Raw genomic sequence first — 22367 nt, 5'->3', positions numbered from 1 at the left:
TGTATTAAACATATAAATTATTAAATTATATTAGAAAAGATAGGTTTTTGCATTAATTTTACTTGTTTTCAATATTTTTTTCATGTTAATGAATGTGATTTACCTTTAAAGTCATCATGAAACGGAAGCTGAGATTGTCTTTTTTCCTTATTGGGACGTATATATCTGAGTGAAACGGCTTCTGAAATGAGAAAGGATGTTGGGCGGGGCTTGATTTCGTCCTCCGGGAATTGATTGGATCGTTGGAGGTCGGACATTGACAAATGAAGGCCGATTTGAATGCCAGTTTACTGGTATTGTATAATTAGGACATTATATGAAGCTGAAGCTGCTGTCCCGTATATAGTTCTGCAGTCAGACACATCTCGTCTCATCTGTGCTCGTTCAGTCCCTCAAACTGCCACCAGAGGTCACCATCTCCTGCGACTGACATCCACCTTGATGATCCTCACCTGGAAATCACTATCGTTCATCTTCACAATTATTCATCTTCAACTTACAGAGAAAGATCGACAGTTTTCTTTAGTTAGTTTTAGTTCAGTAATGTTGTTCTCTTGTTCAGGGAGGGACAGTGATATTTCCGTCGCTGGGTGTTCATTAATAAACAGTGTTAACACACAAAGTCCTTCACTGTAGAGATAAAGTGCATGAGTTAAAACAGTCAGTCATTTGGTGCTGTTGATCTGATGAGCTTCAACACGGTAAGACAAACACACTCTTGATTAAATAAAACTGTATTTTCTTTAAAGCTGCTTCGAAACTAAGAGTATTGTGAAAAAGCGCTATACAAATAAATGTGAACTGAATTGAATGCTGTATTATAGATATATATATATATTATGCTGATGATTATATTAATGGTGTATTATAGATATATTTCATGATGATGAGGGTCAGAATGGCTCCTCCTCTTCCTCTGGTCTTTCTGCTCATGATTCACGGTGAGTCTCTCTTATATTCACATTAGAAACACTGATGTTTTATTTAAGGCGTCATGAGCGGCTGATCTGCACTTTCTTCTGTCCTGTACACGCATATCCCAGTTAACAGAAGTTTGAAGTTCTCTAAATATTCAGTGTTGGTTCTGGGAACGTGAAAAATGTCCAGTTTTCTTGACGTTAGAAGAATGTGTTTTTAAAGGTATAATGTTCCTCAAACGTTCTTTAAACGTAATTTTCGCTTAAAAATTCAACATGATAGTAATGTTGATTTCTAACATTACAAGAAAATAAAAATGTCTAGTTTCCTGAATGTTACTACACAGCAAAAACTCAAGAGTGTTAAAGACTCAAGAGTGTTAAAGTGTTAAAATTTGAGTGTCAATTAAACAGTGAAGAGTGTTAAAGACTCAAGAGTGTTAATGTGTTAAAATTTGAGTGTTACTTAAACAGTGAAGAGTGTTAAAATGAATGTGCTTTTTAAGTTAATGATTGAGGGATGATTGAGCATTATTGACAAGTGACCAGGTCAGACTTCTTCAGAGATACTCAAATCTAGCCCAGATCTGATCTTTTTAAATCAGAAAGGTATATTGGTCATTACCGTATCCAAGTGATTTAACAGCATAAAATCCAGATTTTTTTAAAAAAATAATCCAAAAAAATGTCCTAAAAGTTGTTCAGGTCAAAAGTGGTTGAAAATGGAATTTTGTTTGGACACACAGACATCAATAATCAGCCTGTGAATCTCAACAATGGTGACAACAATAAAGCATGTTGCAGTGCATTCTGGGTGCCACCAATCAAAACTCATTCATAGCTCCCATCATAAATTGCGGTATGAATACATTATGATATGAATTGTCTTAGGAATATTCTTTTTGTCACCATAGTTGAGATTCATACATTGACTCTATATGTCTGTGTGTGCCTGAAAAAGATTTTCTGGAAGGAAAACTATTCCTCTCCCCCGGGTATCAGATATGTACAATCGATACACACAATGCTTCAGCATGTTTCCCTCGCTTGAAAGCTTGCCAGACCTCCCGCGCATAGTTACGGTTGCTAAGACAGTGGCTTAGTGAAGGGTCAAATCTAAAGTTAACTATGTAAAGGACAACTGCCCAACTAAAGCAGACACTGATCTCCATAATGGTGACTAAAATTTGAGTTTTCTCCTTCAGTGATTCTGCTTGTTATCATCAGGTGTCTTCAATAATGCTCAATCATCACTCAATCAATAACTTAAATAGCACATTCATTTCAACACTCTTCACTGTTCACTTAACACTCAAATTTTAACACTTTAACACTCTTGACTTGCTAGTCAGTGTCACATGGTTTAGGGGGAGGGACTTTCTCATTGTTCAGAGCATTTGATTGGACAATAATCACTATAGCAGCAGATCATGAATATTTGTGACTGAATGTGAATGTGTGTATGTTAAATAATCATCACGTCAAAGGAGTTCACTGGCATAAATTAGCTCTGAGCTGATAGATAAGAACTAAAAGCCACAAAACTAATATTTTGATGTCATTGAGTATTTAGTAAATCAACTTTGATTATTTTCTTTGTCTTTTTTCATATATTTCATTATTTGAGAGTGCATCACGTTGTTTTTTGCTGATTTCTTGGTTCTCTCTTCACTCCTCTGTCTGTACATTAACTTCTGCTTTTCCGCAACACCCCACATCAAAGATGATCGCTCATCAAATTTTTTTTAAAATGTTTACATAGTACAATGACTGGTAGGCTACTTTTTTTTAATTGCTTGATAGAAATTTCACTATTTCAGTTCTTTCAATTTCTTTCACAAATTCAATTCTTGTGATTTGATTCCGATCTTGATTCAATATCAATTAATTTGGATAAATATTAGGTACCAGTTGATAAAATGTTCATTTTTCTCAAGGAAAGAAACAATCTCACACAATGCTGTAAACATACTATTATAATAACATTATTTTTTGTGTGTGTTATATAGGTAAACATATGATAAATATGTAATATAATGCACATATATACTCTTTAGCTAAATTTTCCAGCTAACATACGTGCTGTGGTCATTAAATGTCTTTCCTGAGGTATAGTTATGTTTCTCTGTTTTATTGACTGATTGATCGATATCATGAGGTCTTGCACACACAGAAGAGGCTGTGTTTTCTGGTGTCACATATAATTTCTATTTCTGTCACACACTGTACAATCTAAAAATTAAAAAAGACCACAATAAATGGGTTTTTGTTTTACAGTGTTGAAATAGCTGGCAGTGTGCCTCCATGTCAAAAAGTGAAACGCCATGCTGCTCACCACTGCCCCCTAGTGTCACCCACCAGTATATTTAAGTGATGTTAATATATACTTGTATAAACGGTAACCAGAGGTGGGGAATCCAGGGGCCTGTCATATGTTTATTCATAAATACTGTATGTACTAATACCTTTTTATGTAATTGCAAAATTAGTAGTGTGTAACGAATGATCTGTTTCTAATATTCACTGGTGTGTGTGTGTGTGTGTGTGTGTGTGTGTGTGATCTGAAAGCATTGTTTGATTTTGCCAGAAGAGTCAGGAGATTCTCTGAGTTTTGAACATTTGGTTTTGTGTTTAAGGTTTGAGAAAGTGAGTGATGGTTTCAAGAAATGCGTTTTAACAATTCAGAAAATAACTGTAATAGGTGGTTTGCGAAGTGACGTCACATGAAAACAAGCTATTGAGCTTTGCTTGTTGTTTTTGGTGGATTTCTTGGTTCTCTCTTCACTCCTCTGTCTGAAAGTAATTCACACACACATTGTTTATTTACATTGATCTTATATTTCCTGCAAGGAGTCGCTGTTTTCAAATATTAATAAATAATTGTCATGTTTCCATGATCCAATATAACAGATAAAACAATATTTACATTTGATGAATTCTGTGTTTCAGGGGTTTCTGGTGCTGATTGGGGTGTGATTTACAGTCCTACACACATCTGTGCACTAAACGACTCAACAGTGATAATGAGATGCACTTATACATACCCTACTGGATATAAGATCGAGAAAGTGTTCTGGACCAAAAAGCCTGTAATGGATGGTGTTGAGCCTCCAGATCTGTCTAATGACCCTGAATACAGTCAGAGGCTTCAGTATCTGGGAGATAAACAGCAGAACTGCACCGTCAGACTGAGTCATGTGACACTGAAGGATTCACGCATGTACTATTTCAGATTCACCACTAATATAACAGAAGGAAAATGGATTGGTGAACCAGGAGTGACTCTTACTGTCACAGGTGACTTTGATGAGGTTTATCTCTTCTTCTGGGCATTAAGGTCCTTTCACACTGGACGAATAATTCACGCGATGGTTTTATTTTTTGAACGGCTGTTTGTATAATGAGTGCCTCCACACTGAACGCGAATGTGCTGCGGCGAAAAAAACGACTTGTATTTTTTTCGCTTCGATGTCGTTTTTTTTTTTACTTTTGAGGTGAAAGAAAAGGCTTCAGCCAATCGTATACAAGGAAACAAAGGTGACGTGACCGCAACAATGACAGATCTTCTGATTGCTTGTGTGTCGAGTCGTCTGTGAATGAAAATCTGAAACAAGGACTGGTGGGACGTTGTGCTCATTCGTTCGTATCGAGCCCAACCGGGTGTTTACAAGGCTTTTCAGTCCATTTGAGCCTTCAATCCGTTTACTAAAAGTGTTTATTTGATTGCATGTAAACGTAGCCCCTGATGAATGGGACAGCAGCTCACCTTCTGCCATATGTTTCTAGCTCCGGTAGCTCTGTTCTTTAAGATATGGTGCACCCAAAACCTTCTTTTCTTCTTTTAAATAAAATGAAAAGCTTGTCTTTACTGGATGATAATGATGATGATGATGAAGAAGCTATGTCCCGCGTCGCGGCTGATGTGAATGGTTTTGACGCGAACTATTTTCTCACGCGAACTATTCGCTTTTCCGTTACGCGTCCAGTGTGAAAGGGCCTTTATGTTGAATAATAATCAGTGTGTGACAGCAGCACTAGATATAATGTGTGTGTTGTGTTCAGATCTTCAGGTGGAGTCTCCTGAGAGAGTGACAGAGGGAGATTCAGTCAGTCTGACATGTAAAAGCAGCTGCGCTCTGACTGACAGAGCAACATTCATCTGGTACAGAAACTCACTGAAGATATTAACTGAGAGTAAATTCAGGAACACACTCATCCTCAATCCAGTCAGAAGAGAGGATTCAGGCAGATATAGCTGTGCTGTAGACGGACACACACACGTCTCTCCTGATGTTCACCTCAGTGTCACGTGTGAGTACAGATTCACTTTTTCTCTCTAACACTCATGCACTTTCGATTTCTGGTTACAGCCGGTGTGATCCGGGTCAAATTAAACCTGTATTCAATTCCCCCAAAAAATCACACTAAGAAAACACACAATAAGGTACAGATAATTACCTTAACTTTTAATATCAATACTTTTCACACATTACAATTTATTATTTATTTATGATTTATAAAAATGTTATAACCACTTTTGTTAAGACTGCCCCTGATACCTGTGGGACACTTGCCATTATCTATATAAATAACAGAAACGTCTGTCAGTTTTTCGCATATCTCGGTAAAAAAAGCACACATATCGTTTAACGGTATCGTTTTCTCAGAGTTTAGGCTCATTATTTATTCATACCACAATGCATGATGGGAGCCATGAAAGAGTTTTGATTGGTGGCACCCAGAATGCACTGCAACATTCTTTATTATTGTCACCATTGTTGAGATTCACAGGCTGATTATTTATGTCTGTGTGTCTTCAAAAAGAATTGAAGAGAATTAAGAAATTGTGCAAGAGAAACTTTTAAGAAATTATTTTGAATACATTGTAAACGCTAAGAATACTATGTTGTACAGGGTCTCTGCTGCTATAATTAATAAAGTAAACCTAACTCAGAAATTAGGCTCTATATGAGTTCAGTGATTCAGGTCTGATAATTGTGAAATTCTGAATATGTTAAAACACAACCATCACCATCAGATCACCTTTTCTATTTGTTCATCTGGCTGTTATAACTCATGTACTGCAGCCAATCAAAATCTAAAGTTAAAGAATTAAGGGTCAAGAGCCCAACTAAAGCAAACACTGATCTCCATAATGGTGACTTAAAAATTCTGGTTTCCTCCTTCAGTGATTCTGCTTGTTAATATCAGGTGTCTTCAATAATGCTCAATCATCACTCAATTATTCACTTAATTATCTCATTAACTTTAACACTGCTTCAGTGTTCGTTTAACACTCTGCTCAGAGTTTATATAATTCACACTTCTTAAGTGTTAAATTAACTCTGGGGATTTTGTTGTGTAAATACTTTTAAAAGTAACTTGCCCAACACTGGTGATGTCTAATTTCATTTGTTGATTCCTCTGTTTTAGACCAACAAAAGAGCGTCTCAGTGTCCACCAGTCCACCTGATAATGTGACTTTAATCGTCACGCGTGAGTTAATGATGTTTCAATTACAGTAACCATCAAATGAATGGATTTACAATAAAAAAACATGAATATACACTTTCTTTTGTCTATTTAAGATCCTCCCAGGAGCGTCTCAGTGTCCACCACTCCATCTGATAATGTGACTTTAATCGTCACGCGTGAGTTAATGATGTTTTAGTTACAGTAACCATCAAATGAATGGATTTACAATAAAAAAAAACATGAATATACCCTTTCTTTTGTCTATTTAAGATCCTCCCAGGAACGTCTCAGTGTCCACCAGTCCATCTGATAATGTGACTTCAATCGTCACGTGTGAGTTAATGATGTTTCAGTTACAGTAACAATTAAATGAATGGATTTACAATAAAAAAACATGAATATACCCTTTCTTTTGTCTATTTAAGATCCTCCCAGGAACGTCTCAGTGTCCACCAGTCCATCTGGTGTAATAGTGGAGGGAGATTCAGTGACTCTGAACTGCATCAGTGACTCAAACCCTCCTGCTGTGAACTTCATCTGGATTAAAGGAGGAACGATTGCAGGATCTGGAAGAATCTTCAACATCTCAAAGATCAGATCTGATGACAGTGGAGAATACAAGTGCAAGTCCATCAATGAACATGGAGAGAAATACTCTGATAATGTGACTTTAAACGTCATGTGTGAGTTAAAGTGATAGTTCACTTTGAAATTATTGTTGATATGTTTTAGCTTACCTCAAGGGCATCCAAGATGTACTTGTCTTTGTTTCCACAGTATTTTCAATTTTGACATTTTTTTGGTCAAACCGGTGTTGTCTGTCAGTCATATAATGCAGGTTTAGGGTTTCCACCTCAAAGAGCATGCACAGAGAAGTCCAAATTAAACATGATTTAATGACTCGTAAATGTAAGTACACACTGATGGCCTAAGACACGAAACGAGCGGTTTGTGTGAGAAAACCAACAGTATTTATATAGTTTTACCTCTTGTTAACAGCCGTCGAACTGATCTGAATCAGATGTCCAACTGAACTGAACTGAACCGTCTCCAGACGTTACGCCGGAAGTGATCTCTCGCTCGTCTACGTCACGCATTGTTTACACGGAGATTTCGGAAGTTTTACCTTTTACTAAACATATTTAGATATATCGAAATCGTCTGTGATTTCCCGTATATCTAAATGTTTAGTGAAAGGTAAAACTTCCGAAATCTCCGTGTAAACAATGCGTGACGTAGACGAGCGAGAGATCACTTCCGGCGTAACGTCTGGAGACGGTTCGGTTCAGTTGGACATCTGATTCAGATCAGTTCGACGGCTGTTAACAAGAGGTTCAACTATATAAATACTGTTGGTTTTCTCACACAAACCGCTCGTTTCGTGTCTTAGGCCATCAGTGTGTACTTACATTCACAAGTCATTAAATCATGTTTAATTTGGACTTCTCTGTGCATGCTCTTTGAGGTGGAAACCCTAAACCTGCATTATATGACTGAAGACAACACCGGTTTGACCAAAAAATGTAAAAATTTAAAATACTGTGGAAACAAAGACACCTAAATGACACACACAAATGACCTATCACTTTAATGATTGTTCATTAACTGTGACATTAAATCCTCTAAACATCTATGATGTCAAGTTTAATATGATTGTTAAAATATTCATATTTCTGTTTTAGATCCTCCTAGAAACGTCTCAGTGTCCATCAGTCCATCTGGTGTAATAGTGGAGGGAGATTCAGTGACTCTGAACTGCATCAGTGACTCAAATCCTCCTGCTGTGAACTTCAGCTGGTTTAAAGGAGGAACGATTGTAGGATCTGGAAGAATCTTCAACATCTCAAAGATCAGATCTGATGACAGTGGAGAATACAAGTGCAAGTCCTTCAATAAACATGGAGAGAAATACTCTGATAATGTGACTTTAAACATCATGTGTGAGTTAATGATCAGCTTCATATTGGTTAAAAATTCCAAACACATAATTTTGTAATAGTTAATGTGAATTTACATTTTTTTCAATTTTAGATCCTCCAAAGAGCGTCTCGGTGTCCATCAGTCCATCTGGTGTAATAGTGGAGGGAGATTCAGTGACTCTGAACTGCATCAGTGACTCAAATCCTCCTGCTGTGAACTTCAGCTGGTTTAAAGGAGGAACGATTGTAGGATCTGGAAGAATCTTCAACATCTCAAAGATCAGATCTGATGACAGTGGAGAATACAAGTGCAAGTCCATCAATGAACATGGACAGAAATACTCCGCTGTGACTTTAAACGTCTTGTGTGAGTTTATGATGGTTTATTAACAAGACATTAAATACTCTAAACATCTATGATGTCAAGTTTAATATGATTGTTAAAATATTCATATTTCTGTTTTAGATCCTCCAAAGAGCGCCTTGGTGTCCATCAGTCCATCTGGTGTAATAGTGGAGGGAGATTCAGTGACTCTGAACTGCACCAGTGACTCAAACCCTCCTGCTGTGAACTTCAGCTGGTTTAAAGGAGGAACGATTGTAGGATCTGCAAGAATCTTCAGCATCTCGAAGATCAGATCTGATGACAGTGGAGAATACAAGTGCAAGTCCATCAATGAACATGGAGAGAAATACTCTGATAATGTGACTTTAAACGTCATGTGTGAGTTAATGGTGGTTCAGCAACTGTGACATTAAATCCTTGAAACATCTGTGATGTCAACTGTCATTTGATTGTTAATGATATCAATATGCCTGTTTTAGATCCTCCCAGAAGCGTCTCAGCGTCCATCAGTCCATCTGGTGTAATAGTGGAGGGAGATTCAGTGACTCTGAACTGCATCAGTGACTCAAACCCTCCTGCAGGAATCCAATGGATTAAAGGAGAAACGATTGTAGGATCTGGAAGAATCTTCAACATCTCAAAGATCAGATCTGATGACAGTGGAGAATACAAGTGCAGGTCCATCAATGAACATGGAGAGAAATACTCTGATACTGTGACTTTAAACATCATGTGTGAGTTTTATGAATCATATTCTGTATTGTAACCACATACACTTGCTTACTTTTTTATTTGTCAGTATGTTTTGTCTGATCTAGTCCTGTTAAACATTGGTGTGTTTTATTTCAGCAGTCAGATGTTTCTCGTCTGCAACTGTCAGTGTAGGTGTTGCTGTCGGTGTTTTACTCGGTGGAGCATCAGGTGCTTTTATTATGTACATTTGGTAAGAAGTTCATTTTAGCGTAAGTTTTGCCTCTTTGTCACCATCTCTGTTGTAAACCTGAAATTGCAGTTATTTGTGGTGTAAAAAAGACAGCCCAGCCAGAGTCTCGTCCCGCCGAGACAGCCCAGCCAGAGTCTCGTCCCGCCGAGAAAGCCCAGCCAGAGTCTCATCCCGCCGAGAAAGCCCGGCCAGAGTCTCGTCCCGCCGAGAAAGCCCAGCCAGAGTCTCGTCCCGCCGAGAAAGCCCAGCCAGAGTCTCGTCCCGCCGAGACAGCCCAGCCAGAGTCTCGTCCCGCCGAGACAGCCCAGCCAGAGTCTCGTCCCGCCGAGAAAGCCCAGCCAGAGTCTCGTCCCGCCGAGACAGCCCAGCCAGAGTCTCGTCCCGCCGAGAAAGCCCAGCCAGAGTCTCGTCCCGCCGAGACAGCCCAGCCAGAGTGTCGTCCCGCCGAGAAAGCCCAGCCAGAGTCTCGTCCCGCCGAGAAAGCCCAGCCAGAGTGTCGTCCCGCCGAGACAGCCCGGCCAGAGTCTCGTCCTGCCGAGACAGCCCGGCCAGAGTGTCGTCCCGCCGAGACAGCCCAGCCAGAGTCTCATCCCGCCGAGAAAGCCCAGCCAGAGTCTCGTCCCGCCGAGAAAGCCCAGCCAGAGTCTCGTCCCGCCGAGAAAGCCCAGCCAGAGTGTCGTCCCGCCGAGAAAGCCCAGCCAGAGTCTCGTCCCGCCGAGAAAGCCCAGCCAGAGTCTCGTCCCGCCGAGAAAGCCCAGCCAGAGTCTCGTCCCGCCGAGAAAGCCCAGCCAGAGTGTCGTCCCGCCGAGAAAGCCCAGCCAGAGTCTCGTCCCGCCGAGAAAGCCCAGCCAGAGTGTCGTCCCGCCGAGAAAGCCCAGCCAGAGTGTCGTCCCGCCGAGAAAGCCCAGCCAGAGTCTCGTCCCGCCGAGAAAGCCCAGCCAGAGTGTCGTCCCGCCGAGACAGCCCAGCCAGAGTCTCGTCCCGCCGAGACAGCCCAGCCAGAGTCTCGTCCCGCCGAGACAGCCCAGCCAGAGTCTCGTCCCGCCGAGACAGCCCAGCCAGAGTCTCGTCCCGCCGAGACAGCCCAGCCAGAGTCTCGTCCCGCCGAGACAGCCCAGCCAGAGTCTCGTCCCGCCGAGAAAGCCCAGCCAGAGTCTCGTCCCGCCGAGAAAGCCCAGCCAGAGTCTCGTCCCGCCGAGACAGCCCGGCCAGAGTCTCGTCCCGCCGAGAAAGCCCAGCCAGAGTCTCGTCCCGCCGAGAAAGCCCAGCCAGAGTCTCGTCCCGCCGAGAAAGCCCAGCCAGAGTGTCGTCCCGCCGAGACAGCCCGGCCAGAGTCTCGTCCTGCCGAGACAGCCCAGCCAGAGTCTCATCCCGCCGAGAAAGCCCAGCCAGAGTCTCGTCCCGCCGAGAAAGCCCAGCCAGAGTCTCGTCCCGCCGAGAAAGCCCAGCCAGAGTCTCGTCCCGCCGAGACAGCCCGGCCAGAGTGTCGTCCCGCCGAGAAAGCCCAGCCAGAGTCTCGTCCCGCCGAGACAGCCCAGCCAGAGTCTCGTCCCGCCGAGACAGCCCAGCCAGAGTCTCGTCCCGCCAAAAAAAGCCCAGCCAGAGTCTCGTCCCGCCGAGAAAGCCCAGCCAGAGTCTCGTCCCGCCGAGACAGCCCAGCCAGAGTCTCGTCCCGCCGAGACAGCCCAGCCAGAGTCTCGTCCCGCCGAGACAGCCCAGCCAGAGTCTCGTCCCGCCGAGACAGCCCAGCCAGAGTCTCGTCCCGCCGAGAAAGCCCAGCCAGAGTCTCGTCCCGCCGAGAAAGCCCAGCCAGAGTCTCGTCCCGCCGAGACAGCCCAGCCAGAGTCTCGTCCCGCCGAGACAGCCCAGCCAGAGTCTCGTCCCGCCGAGACAGCCCAGCCAGAGTCTCGTCCCGCCGAGACAGCCCAGCCAGAGTCTCGTCCCGCCGAGAAAGCCCAGCCAGAGTCTCGTCCCGCCGAGAAAGCCCAGCCAGAGTCTCGTCCCGCCGAGACAGCCCGGCCAGAGTCTCGTCCCGCCGAGAAAGCCCAGCCAGAGTCTCGTCCCGCCGAGAAAGCCCAGCCAGAGTCTCGTCCCGCCGAGAAAGCCCAGCCAGAGTGTCGTCCCGCCGAGACAGCCCGGCCAGAGTCTCGTCCTGCCGAGACAGCCCAGCCAGAGTCTCATCCCGCCGAGAAAGCCCAGCCAGAGTCTCGTCCCGCCGAGAAAGCCCAGCCAGAGTCTCGTCCCGCCGAGAAAGCCCAGCCAGAGTCTCGTCCCGCCGAGACAGCCCGGCCAGAGTGTCGTCCCGCCGAGAAAGCCCAGCCAGAGTCTCGTCCCGCCGAGACAGCCCAGCCAGAGTCTCGTCCCGCCGAGACAGCCCAGCCAGAGTCTCGTCCCGCCGAGACAGCCCGGCCAGAGTGTCGTCCCGCCGAGAAAGCCCAGCCAGAGTCTCGTCCCGCCGAGAAAGCCCAGCCAGAGTCTCGTCCCGCCGAGAAAGCCCAGCCAGAGTCTCGTCCCGCCGAGAAAGCCCAGCCAGAGTCTCGTCCCGCCGAGACAGCCCGGCCAGAGTGTCGTCCCGCCGAGAAAGCCCAGCCAGAGTGTCGTCCCGCCGAGACAGCCCGGCCAGAGTGTCGTCCCGCCGAGACAGCCCTGCCAGAGTCTCGTCCCGCCGAGACAGCCCGGCCAGAGTGTCGTCCCGCCGAGACAGCCCGGCCAGAGTCTCGTCCCGCTGAGAAAGCCCAGCCAGAGTGTCGTCCCGCCGAGACAGCCCGGCCAGAGTGTCGTCCCGCCGAGACAGCCCGGCCAGAGTGTCGTCCCGCCGAGACAGCCCAGCCAGAGTCTCGTCCCGCCGAGACAGCCCGGCCAGAGTGTCGTCCCGCCGAGAAAGCCCAGCCAGAGTCTCGTCCCGCCGAGAAAGCCCAGCCAGAGTCTCGTCCCGCCGAGAAAGCCCAGCCAGAGTCTCGTCCCGCCGAGAAAGCCCAGCCAGAGTCTCGTCCCGCCGAGACAGCCCGGCCAGAGTGTCGTCCCGCCGAGAAAGCCCAGCCAGAGTGTCGTCCCGCCGAGACAGCCCGGCCAGAGTGTCGTCCCGCCGAGACAGCCCTGCCAGAGTCTCGTCCCGCCGAGACAGCCCGGCCAGAGTGTCGTCCCGCCGAGACAGCCCGGCCAGAGTCTCGTCCCGCTGAGAAAGCCCAGCCAGAGTGTCGTCCCGCCGAGACAGCCCGGCCAGAGTCTCGTCCCGCCGAGACAGCCCGGCCAGAGTGTCGTCCCGCCGAGACAGCCCGGCCAGAGTGTCGTCCCGCTGAGAAAGCCCAGCCAGAGTCTCGTCCCGCCGAGAAAGCCCAGCCAGAGTGTCGTCCCGCCGAGACAGCCCTGCCAGAGTCTCGTCCCGCCGAGACAGCCCGGCCAGAGTCTCGTCCCGCCGAGAAAGCCCAGCCAGATCCAGAGATCGTCCAGCCAGAGCCAGAGACCAGGATCCCACCCAGCCTCCCTCTCCCACCTCCTCTCATCTGCCACCTTTCAGCCCTTCTACCTCTGCCTACCAGCCCTGATGATCCAGCCTGGTGGGTGGATCCCCGGCCTCTGCCTCCAACCTCCTCAACCAGGACTCTACCTCAGCCCTTTGTCCCATCTGCTCCCCCTTGGCTCCTACCTCCCTCAGCTCCACCATGGCCCCTCAGTCCACCAGTTCTGCCAGGCTCCCTGGTCCCCCCGGATTCACTTTGGTCCCTCGTCGGCCTTCCCTTACCTTTAGACTTCTCTCCTCTGGCTACGCATCGTCGTTTCATCATCCCCCCCCCCCGGTTCTGTTGGACTCCTCACTCCCCTCAGTCTTCACGTCAGTCACCTGAGCCTGTGGTCTCACCATGTTCCTCCAGTCCCTCAACATCACCCTGTCTCGTCGGCTCTACGGCTTCACCCTGGTCTCCTCTCCCACCTGCTCCCACCTGCATTTTCTGTTTTAGTCACATGTCTTTTGTTTTCCCGCTATTCTTTGGTTTCCATAGCAACCATTATTAGTTCACCCTCATCACCTGTGTCCTGATTATCTCCTTCATCTGTATCACCTGGTTATGTTCATCAGTGCTTGTATTTAGTTTGCTTCTGTTCAGTCTGTCCTGGTCGGTCGTTGTAAATGTTACATTGTGTTTGCTTCTGTCTGCCTGTATCCGTGCTTGATATATTGTAAGTAAAGTAATATTATTTGGAATCTGGACTCTGTTTGTCTGCCTGCACCACAACCGTGACAAACATAAGTGGAAGCTTACCTTGGTGAATCAGGCTAAGATAAAGTGATAGTTCTGAACACTGATTGATTATGTACTTGCTCAATAACACGTTTTGGATCATTTGTAACCAAAAAAAGTTACAGATTGCAGCTTTAAGTAATATATATTCATAGATATGCACACACAAAAACATATTTAAATGAGTTGTTTATTCATCTTTCTTCTGACAGTCTTACTAAAAGGATGAACAGAAGATCTGCTATGAAGGAGGTGAGATGATCTCAGTTCTTCAGTGTTTTTATCTGCATGCAGATGTTTCAGCCGCTATGAGCCGTACAGAGATATTAAGAGTATAAGACACACGAGTCTCGTGTCCAAACACCTGATTCTTCAGTTCTAGATCCAGTAAAACTGATTTCCATAAAGATCCTCTAAACATCACAGTCAGCGTTTCCTTCTGTCTCTCCTGTAGATCTCTGATCCCAATGAAGACACATATACAGCTCTTGACCTCAAGTCCACGACCTCTGACCTGTACGACACACTCGCAGTAAGTGAGACGTCCGTCAGATACTCCATCACAGATGATCACATGACCGATCTCTCGCTCTCTTTCACACAGACCGTTGATCGCAGACGTCCTGAAGACTCCTGAAGACTCTTGATCCTCAACATGAGAATCCATCAGTAAGTGTCAGAACCTGCAGCTCTTCTCAATATAACTAATAAACTCTCTTCAGTATAGTGGGATTGTTTTATATATCTTATGAAAGGGTTTATAATGTTGTTGATGAACTTCAGTTAGTCAGTCTTCATCTTATTGTTTGATCAGATCAACAGGAAGAAGCTGCAGAGAGAGGCGGAGCACAAATGAACCAATCCTGAGCTCTGTGGGCGGAGCCTAAGATGATTGATTTTATTCTATGTACAATGGAAAATATATCAGGTTTTTTTTTTTTTTTGCTCTCAAAGTGCTCAATATTATAATCTTCTGTCAATATATGTTCCTGTAACTCTCCCTTTAAATGTTCAATTGTATCTGTGATCATCTCATATTTGCTTTTACTAACCTTATGAGCGCATCGATACTGTAGTGTTGATATAGCGATACTCACAAGCTACTTATTTTGGTATTGATTGCATTAAAAAATATAAATAATTAAAATTATATAACAAAACACGGGTTTCTGCATTAATTTTACTTGTTTTCAATACTTTTTCATGTTAATGAATGTGATTTACCTTTAAAGTCATCATGAAACGGAAGCTGAGAATGTCTTTTTTCCTTATTGGGACGTATATATCTGAGTGAAACGGCTTCTGAAATGAGAAAGAATGTTGGGCGGGGCTTGATTTCATCCTCCGGGAATTGATTGGATCGTTGGAGGTCGGACATTGACAAATGGAGGCAGATTTGAATGCCAGTTTACTGGTATTGTATAATTAGGACATTATATGAAGCTGAAGCTGCTGTCACGAATATAGTTCTGCAGTCAGACACATCTCGTCTCATCTGTGCTCGTTCAGTACCTCAAACTGCCACCAGAGGTCACCATCTCCTGCGACTGACATCCACCTTGATGATCCTCACCTGGAAATCACTATCGTTCATCTTCACAATTATTCATCCTCAACTTACAGAGAAAGATCGTCAGTTTTCATTAGTTAGTTTTAGTTCAGTAATGTTGTTCTCTTGTTCAGGGAGTGGACAGTGATATTTCCGTCGCTGGGTGTTCATTAATAAACACTGTTAACCACACAAAGTCCTTCAGTGTAGAGCTAAAGTGTGTGTGTTAAAACAGTCAGTCATTCGGTGCTGTTGATCTGATGAGCTTCAACACGGTAAGACAAACACACTCTTGATTAAATAAAACTGATGATTATTGCTCAAAACATGTGTCTTTACATGAGAAATGTTTGGGATAGGCGGATTTACATTACAGTGTGATTTTGTATATTGTGAAATACATAACTTAGACAGTTCCCTCTGATATCCAATCACTCGAAATTGTAATGTGGACTTTCTTTAAAGCTGCTTCGAAACTAAGAGTATTGTGAAAAAGCACCATAATTGAATTGAATTGAATGCTGTTTTATAGATATTTACATTTAGTCATTTAGCAGACTGAGGACTAAACCAAGCGAGTCATCGTGAAGAGGCCAAAACACTGCAAATGCTCAAACTGAAAAGGTCAGCTGGTCATTAAAGATTACTCCAAGATTTCTGACTGATCTTGAGGGTGATTGAGGAAGAATCTAGCTGGATAGAGACGGATTGGCAGGGAGGATGAGAAGCTCAGTCTTAGCCAGGTTGAGCGGTGATGTTTCTTCATCCATGTTGAGATATCAGCCAGACAGCTTGAGATCACACATTTACAAAAGAAATCTAATAGAAATGGATGCGTTATGACAACTAGTTCAACCATTTCGCATTTAGTGACTTGTGCAAGGAGCTTAGATGTGTTGAGCGGTATTCAACAGAGAACCATTGATCAACATGACCCTAGAGATTGATTATAAAACAGCAGACAGGTGTACATAATCAATTGCATGAATGTACCAAAGCATTTCAAACATGTTCAAAAGAATGAGAAATTGCTTTTATGTGAACGAGTGACTCGGGGATGTGGAGGTTGAACGAGTTTGAGAGTTTCAGGAGTGAAGAGATGTACCAAAGCAACTGGGAATAAATGCAATAATGTTCTGCTGAATGAAGCGCTGGAAGTCTGAGATGGATTGAATAGTGCGTGTGATTGTGAAGGCCGCAGATCTCCAGATACGACACTGAGAAGAGTGTGTCCTCTCTGAGAGTGTTGTCAGGAGATGATTATATTTAATAACTCACATTAAAGCCGTGAATAATCATGGCTTTATTTCAGGATGTGTTTAGAGGAAGTTTCCCATTATCCGGACAATGTCACGACTCGTGACTGAAAGACACTCGTGTCCTTAAATACAGAGTACCAAACAAAACCCTCATGCGATCGCTGAGATAATGATGGAAATATTATAATGAGTAAATCTCAATATCTGACTCAACACTGAAAACAAATGTGGAGTAGGATTTACTTGAAAAAAGCTAGGCAATTTTTTCCACTCAGAAAATGCTAGTAAATTTACAAAGATTTGCCAAGTAAAAACCTAAACATATTTATCAGTAGCTTTAATTAGAAATCATAAGTTAAAATTTACTTGGAATATGGAAGTAAACTTTAATTTAGTTAAGTGAAAGTAACAAAGAATATAAGTAACTTGGCTAGTAATAGGTTGATTTGATTATAGTTGCAATTTCCTTTGCATTTCATTTCACTCAATCAATTTTATTAAGTCATTTATAGTATGTATTTTACTTAGCCTATCTAAGTAATTTATACTTCATCATGTCAGATGCTAAGCATGATGTGAATGCAAAGACCTCAATAGACAATACACAATGGATCGTTTTTGTGTTTGAACGTGTCATTTTGAGCAGAAAATTTCCTCAAAATGCCACAAAATGGCAAGTTACTAATCCTGACAACAAAAGCAATGATAAAACAGTGTAAATACAGCTGGAAACCAGTGAAAAATGAACCTCCAGTGCATGATGGGAACCCCAGTATCAGAAAAGTTGAGTAATTTTTACTTTATTTTATTGAGTTCATATTTATGCTTTCATTTCTACTCGCTTGAACTAAGTACTGATATGGACTTTACTTAGTTTTTTTTTTTTTTTTTTTTTGCCTGAACTAACTTTTTCTTGTAAATTACATTGGGTTTTTTTCACTAGTATTTACTTACCAAAAAATCATTTTTTCAGTGAACTAAACAGACAAAGTTGAAATGCAAGTGTCTAAAAGTTTGAATTCCATCCATCCATCCATCAATCAATCATTTAATCCATTTAAATGAAATTTAAATCAAAAATATATTTACACTAAATTAAAGATACTGAAATTAAGGCTAAACACTACACAATAGGGTGAATTTTGCAATAAGAACATGTATAAGTTGCGCAGTGTTAAACCTAAAAATAAAAAAGAATAATAATTATATGTTGTGTAAATAAAATTAATTTCCTAAAACAGGCTTCATATTCAAACAGCGAAACATAATGTACACTCTAAAAATTGCTGGGTTGTTTTAACCCAACTTTGGGTCAAATATGGACAACCCCAAACGTTGGGTTAAAAATGTAATTACAAAATTTAACCCAATGGCTGGGTTTGTCCATATTTGACCCAAAGTTGGGTTAAAACAACCCAGCAATTTTTAGAGTGCAGTTTTCTTTTGATTTTGAGGTGAACAACGACCCAGACATGTTCTCAACAGTCTTCGTGAGAAACCACAATAATCGCAGCTCTCTCTCTCTCTCTCTCTCTCTCTCTCTTTTACATAATCTTTGTTCTGTCATCGCTTCTTTTCTTACTTCCACAATTAGTGTGTGATTAGACGTCTCTTGCGTGCGAGTCGTTCTCCTCCATACACCTGTCCATCTGTCACACACACACACACACACACCGCTGTGCTTCATGCGTAAATCACGAAGCCTTCAATGATCTAATCATGGCCTGTTCGTACATCACACAAGCGTCCCGCGGGGAGCAGTTTCTGCCAGAACAACATACGGTCATCTTTTTATAAACGCTAGCTTACATTTTACCTCAAAATACTATTTCTGTATTTCTAGATCAAAATCTCCTGTTTCATTGAGTGTCATTTGCTGTTTCTGAGTGAAAATGTCTCTTCACCAAGTTTCAAATCTCCTTCATACAGCTGACGGCATTTCTGTCATTCGTTTTCTTTTTCAGTAGAGGTTAATAAACTTAATAAACTAAGAACAAACACACACGGCTGAACCTGGCATTTACCAAACAGGTGTGAATAGTACTGACATTTACCATTGTGTTGTGAAACACACACACACATAAGTGACTTTATTGATTTCTCTGGTTTATTTTGATGAACCGACATCAGTTTTTAAATCACAAGATCGAAATTTAAAGGCCAGAATGATGGCTATAATGATAACGATAAAGATGAGCAATTTTAACTATAAAACATTGTAATAAACTACAAAAAAACATAATTCCTGTAACATTTCTTGTAATTTTACAATAATACGCTGTCAATTCTACAGTTTTTATAAGTAAAAAAAAACAAAACAAGTCAAAGTATAATTTAGTCAGAATTTCCTACTTGACATTTGAAGGTATTTATCATGTTTTTTTTAAAGTTTTGTTTTGTAAAACCACATAAATGATCAGTTCTGTTGTTTAGTGAATGTTTATTGCGTTATTTGTAGTGTCATGTGTGTCAGTGTTTGAGTGAAAGACTCTTTACACTATTATTGTACTCTTATTTATATATTACTCTGTTATTTAAAATGATTTTTAAAACTAGTTAAGAGTGAATGGGCCTTTTGTCTAATCACTTGATTGAATAGTTATGTTTGTGTCTCCTAGATAAGGTCGTTTGTTTTGGTCTCCAACTCTTGGTTTTCAGTACACACAGTCAGCCAGGTCATTGAAACTCCTAACACATGAGAAGAAAAGGAAGAAGGCACTTGAGTGTGTATTGTGTGTTGTGAAGGACACACACGTGCCACTAGGACACATTGCAGAGGGTCTGTTGCCATGCCAACACCACATCACTCCAGAAGAGCACAGTAGCGTTGTGTTTTAGTGAAACCTGAGCATCAGAAAGGAAATGTAACTCTTAAATGTGCCAGAGATCTCAATGCGAAATGACATTCAATCATGGCAACTCTCGGGATAGTTTTAGCATGCAACAATGATAATATTGGCAGACTATATCAACTATATATAAATATACTATAGCCTAAATATTAAAATAAATATATACATATATTGTCAAATATATTATAAAATACATTTAAATTGTAAACTCATGTAATATATATGGCAGTGTTTAAGCTGAATATATTTTAAACCTGAAAAATATACAGCATATCTGTAAGCTGCACTGTTTATATCCTACTTTTGTTTCATTTTGTATACCAGGTTTAATTCTTTAGTTTAGACAATTATATCTCATACAGAAGGTATTTCACATAAAATGAACACATACTGGAAATGTAATGACAAAACAGTAAAGTATTACATCTCAAAACACCCACATTCATTTGATAGCTCTACACTGTAAAAAAATATTGATGGTTTAACTTAAAGTAAGTGACCTGGTTGCCTTAATTTTAAGTTCATTGAACTGGAAAAAGTGAGTTAATACAATGAAGGAGATTAATTTAATCATCAGAAACTCAAAATTATATGTCATCTGAACTAAATAAATTATTTAAGTTGATTTGACAAAAGAAAAAATGTTGTGATTACTACACTGAAAAAAAATATTGTTGGTTTAACTTAAAAAAGTAAGTAACCTGGTTGCCTTCAAATTTTAAGTTGATTGAACTGGAAAAAGTGAGTTAATACAATGAAGGAGATTAATTTGACCATCAAAAACTCAAAATAATAAGTTATCTCAACTAAATAAATTATTATAAAAGTTGATTTGACAAAAGAAAAATATTTTTTACAGTGTACAGGCTACTTTTCACTCATTTGGGTCAGTCTAAAAAAAAAAAAAAAATAGAAACAAAATTGTCTAAAGCTTACCTATACTTAACAATATTCATTAAACCCCCATTAAGTCTCCCGATGAATGAAAGAGAACAAACATTAGTCCTCTATCCATCAGCTCCTGCATTTACACCACTCACACACACTGACCTTCACACTCACACACTCACGTCCACAGAGACACAGGCAGATCAGTGTGTAGGAGTGCAGGTTCAGCTCCACATAATGGCTGTTATTCTCGGACTGTGTGTTTGAGTTCCTGATGTGAAGGGTTCATTTCTGCGGTCATGATGATCCTGTTGCTTCACGCTGTCAAACCTGAGAGACGAGACTGAACATTTTAACAAGCAGCAGTGAGTCTGTGTGGTGGTCATGTACTCATGCAGCATCTCTGACAGATCAACACCGGCCTCAGGTCAACTCGTATACTGTAGCAGTCCATATGATCCAACAAATGACAAAAACCTGGAACAGACACACATTTAAGATATTGTTCATGTCTTGTGTTCATGATGAGACATGGCATATGTTAATTTGCAAATTATAGTCTTTTGAATAATTTTTCATTTGTTGTTATAAATGTGTGCAGGTGATTGTCATCATATGTCAGATATAAAGAATGTATGGTTTGATGCATAATATGCACGGTTTCATACACAAAATAGTTAAGCTGTATTTAAAAAAAAACTAAAAAAAACAACTTTTTTCATACATATATATATATATATATATATATAAAATATATTAAAAAAATATTGATGGTTTAACTTAAAAAAGTAAGTAACCTGGTTGCCTTAATTTTAAGTTCATTGAACTACTGTAGAAAAAGTGAGTTAATACAATGAAGGAGATTAATTTAACCATCAGAAACTCAAAATTATATGTTATCTGAACTAAATAAATTATTTAAGTTGATTTGACAAAAGAAAAAATGTTGTGATTACTACACTGTAAAACAATATTGTTGGTTTAACTTAAAAAAGTAAGTAACCTGGGTTGCCTTACAATTTTAAGCAGATTGAACTAGAAAAAGAAACTCAGAAAACTCAAAAACTCAAAATAATAAGTTATCTCAACTAAATAAATTATTATAAAGTTGATTTGACAAAAGACAATATGTTGTGATAACAAATCTTGAAAATATTTTTTACAGTGTATATATTATAAATATTGCCATTTTTACCAAATGTAAATGTATGGTCTAAATACTGTATTTCTCTATTGTTCAAAACATTTGGTAAAAATACATTTAGCATTCTCTCAAAATTAATTTTAAGGTTGGAAATGTATATTTTGACAATTGAAGGTTTAAAGGTCTGGAATAATATATCTCCTAATCTGTGCAGTTTGCATATTTTTTAGCATAGGCTATATTTGAAATATAATTTTGACAAAAAATAAATAAATACATTTTTTACATACTGCACATTTAGGTAAATTTATATAACATGTACACACTGTGGATAGGCACTGCAGAAATGGTGCATGTTTTAGTGTGGCATTTTTCAAACATATCCAGAGAAAAGAAACATCAAATTGAAAACTCAAGGATCTTCCTCTCAGTGGGTCAGTATTTCATTTCAAAGCCATCATCATTTCTGCCTGTGGAGATAAAATGTGTGTCTACACATCTGAATAGGAGTAATTATGAATCTCCCTGCAGGATGAATAACAAACTCCACTGCCTTTCAGTCTATTCAGCTGCGGAAATGTCAAACAACTGCCCGATGTTAACCCTCCACAGACCGCACACACACACTCCACCTGAAGAGTGTGTGCAACTCAAAATACAAGAAACGAACTCTGGAGAAACACCAGACATCAGTAGCATAGATAAAAAGGACGGACAGACGTGATTACACAAGGTAAAAACGATATAAATCCTGTTCGTTTTCTCACACAAACCGCTCGTTTCATGTCTTAGGCCATCAATATGTACTTGCGTTTACGAGTCATTAAATCATGT

At 41.3% G+C, this 22367-nt stretch overlaps 2 protein-coding genes across 2 annotated transcripts in view; both read left to right on the top strand.

The window, feature by feature from the left end:
• The first annotated feature begins 3856 nt into the window (after window positions 1–3856).
• LOC120459058 (B-cell receptor CD22-like) lies at window positions 3857–15247 on the top strand. The gene is made up of 11 exons (XM_089132803.1): window positions 3857–4214; window positions 4980–5228; window positions 8075–8332; window positions 8424–8678; window positions 8778–9035; window positions 9137–9391; window positions 9507–9600; window positions 14054–14093; window positions 14296–14373; window positions 14446–14510; window positions 14656–15247. The coding sequence occupies exons 1-10, from the start codon at window positions 3941–3943 to the stop codon at window positions 14476–14478; spliced, it is 1794 nt and encodes a 597-aa protein (XP_088988929.1). The 5' UTR covers window positions 3857–3940; the 3' UTR covers window positions 14479–14510; window positions 14656–15247.
• Window positions 15248–15538: 291 nt separating this feature from the next.
• The window catches only part of mycbpap (mycbp associated protein), a 34310-nt gene continuing 27481 nt past the window's right edge, over window positions 15539–22367 (top strand). Inside the window, exon 1 of the mRNA XM_089132688.1 lies at window positions 15539–15665. The gene's annotated coding sequence lies outside the window, so the exon portion shown is untranslated. The remainder of the gene's footprint in view (window positions 15666–22367) is intronic.

The sequence above is a fragment of the Pimephales promelas genome, chromosome 6, assembly GCF_988280905.1.
Source record: "Pimephales promelas chromosome 6, fPimPro1.hap1.1, whole genome shotgun sequence".
In the NCBI taxonomy this organism is placed as follows: domain Eukaryota; kingdom Metazoa; phylum Chordata; class Actinopteri; order Cypriniformes; family Leuciscidae; genus Pimephales; species Pimephales promelas.
The sequence above is the reverse complement of the archived record's forward strand: the minus strand, read 5'-3'. Positions and strand labels throughout refer to the sequence as shown.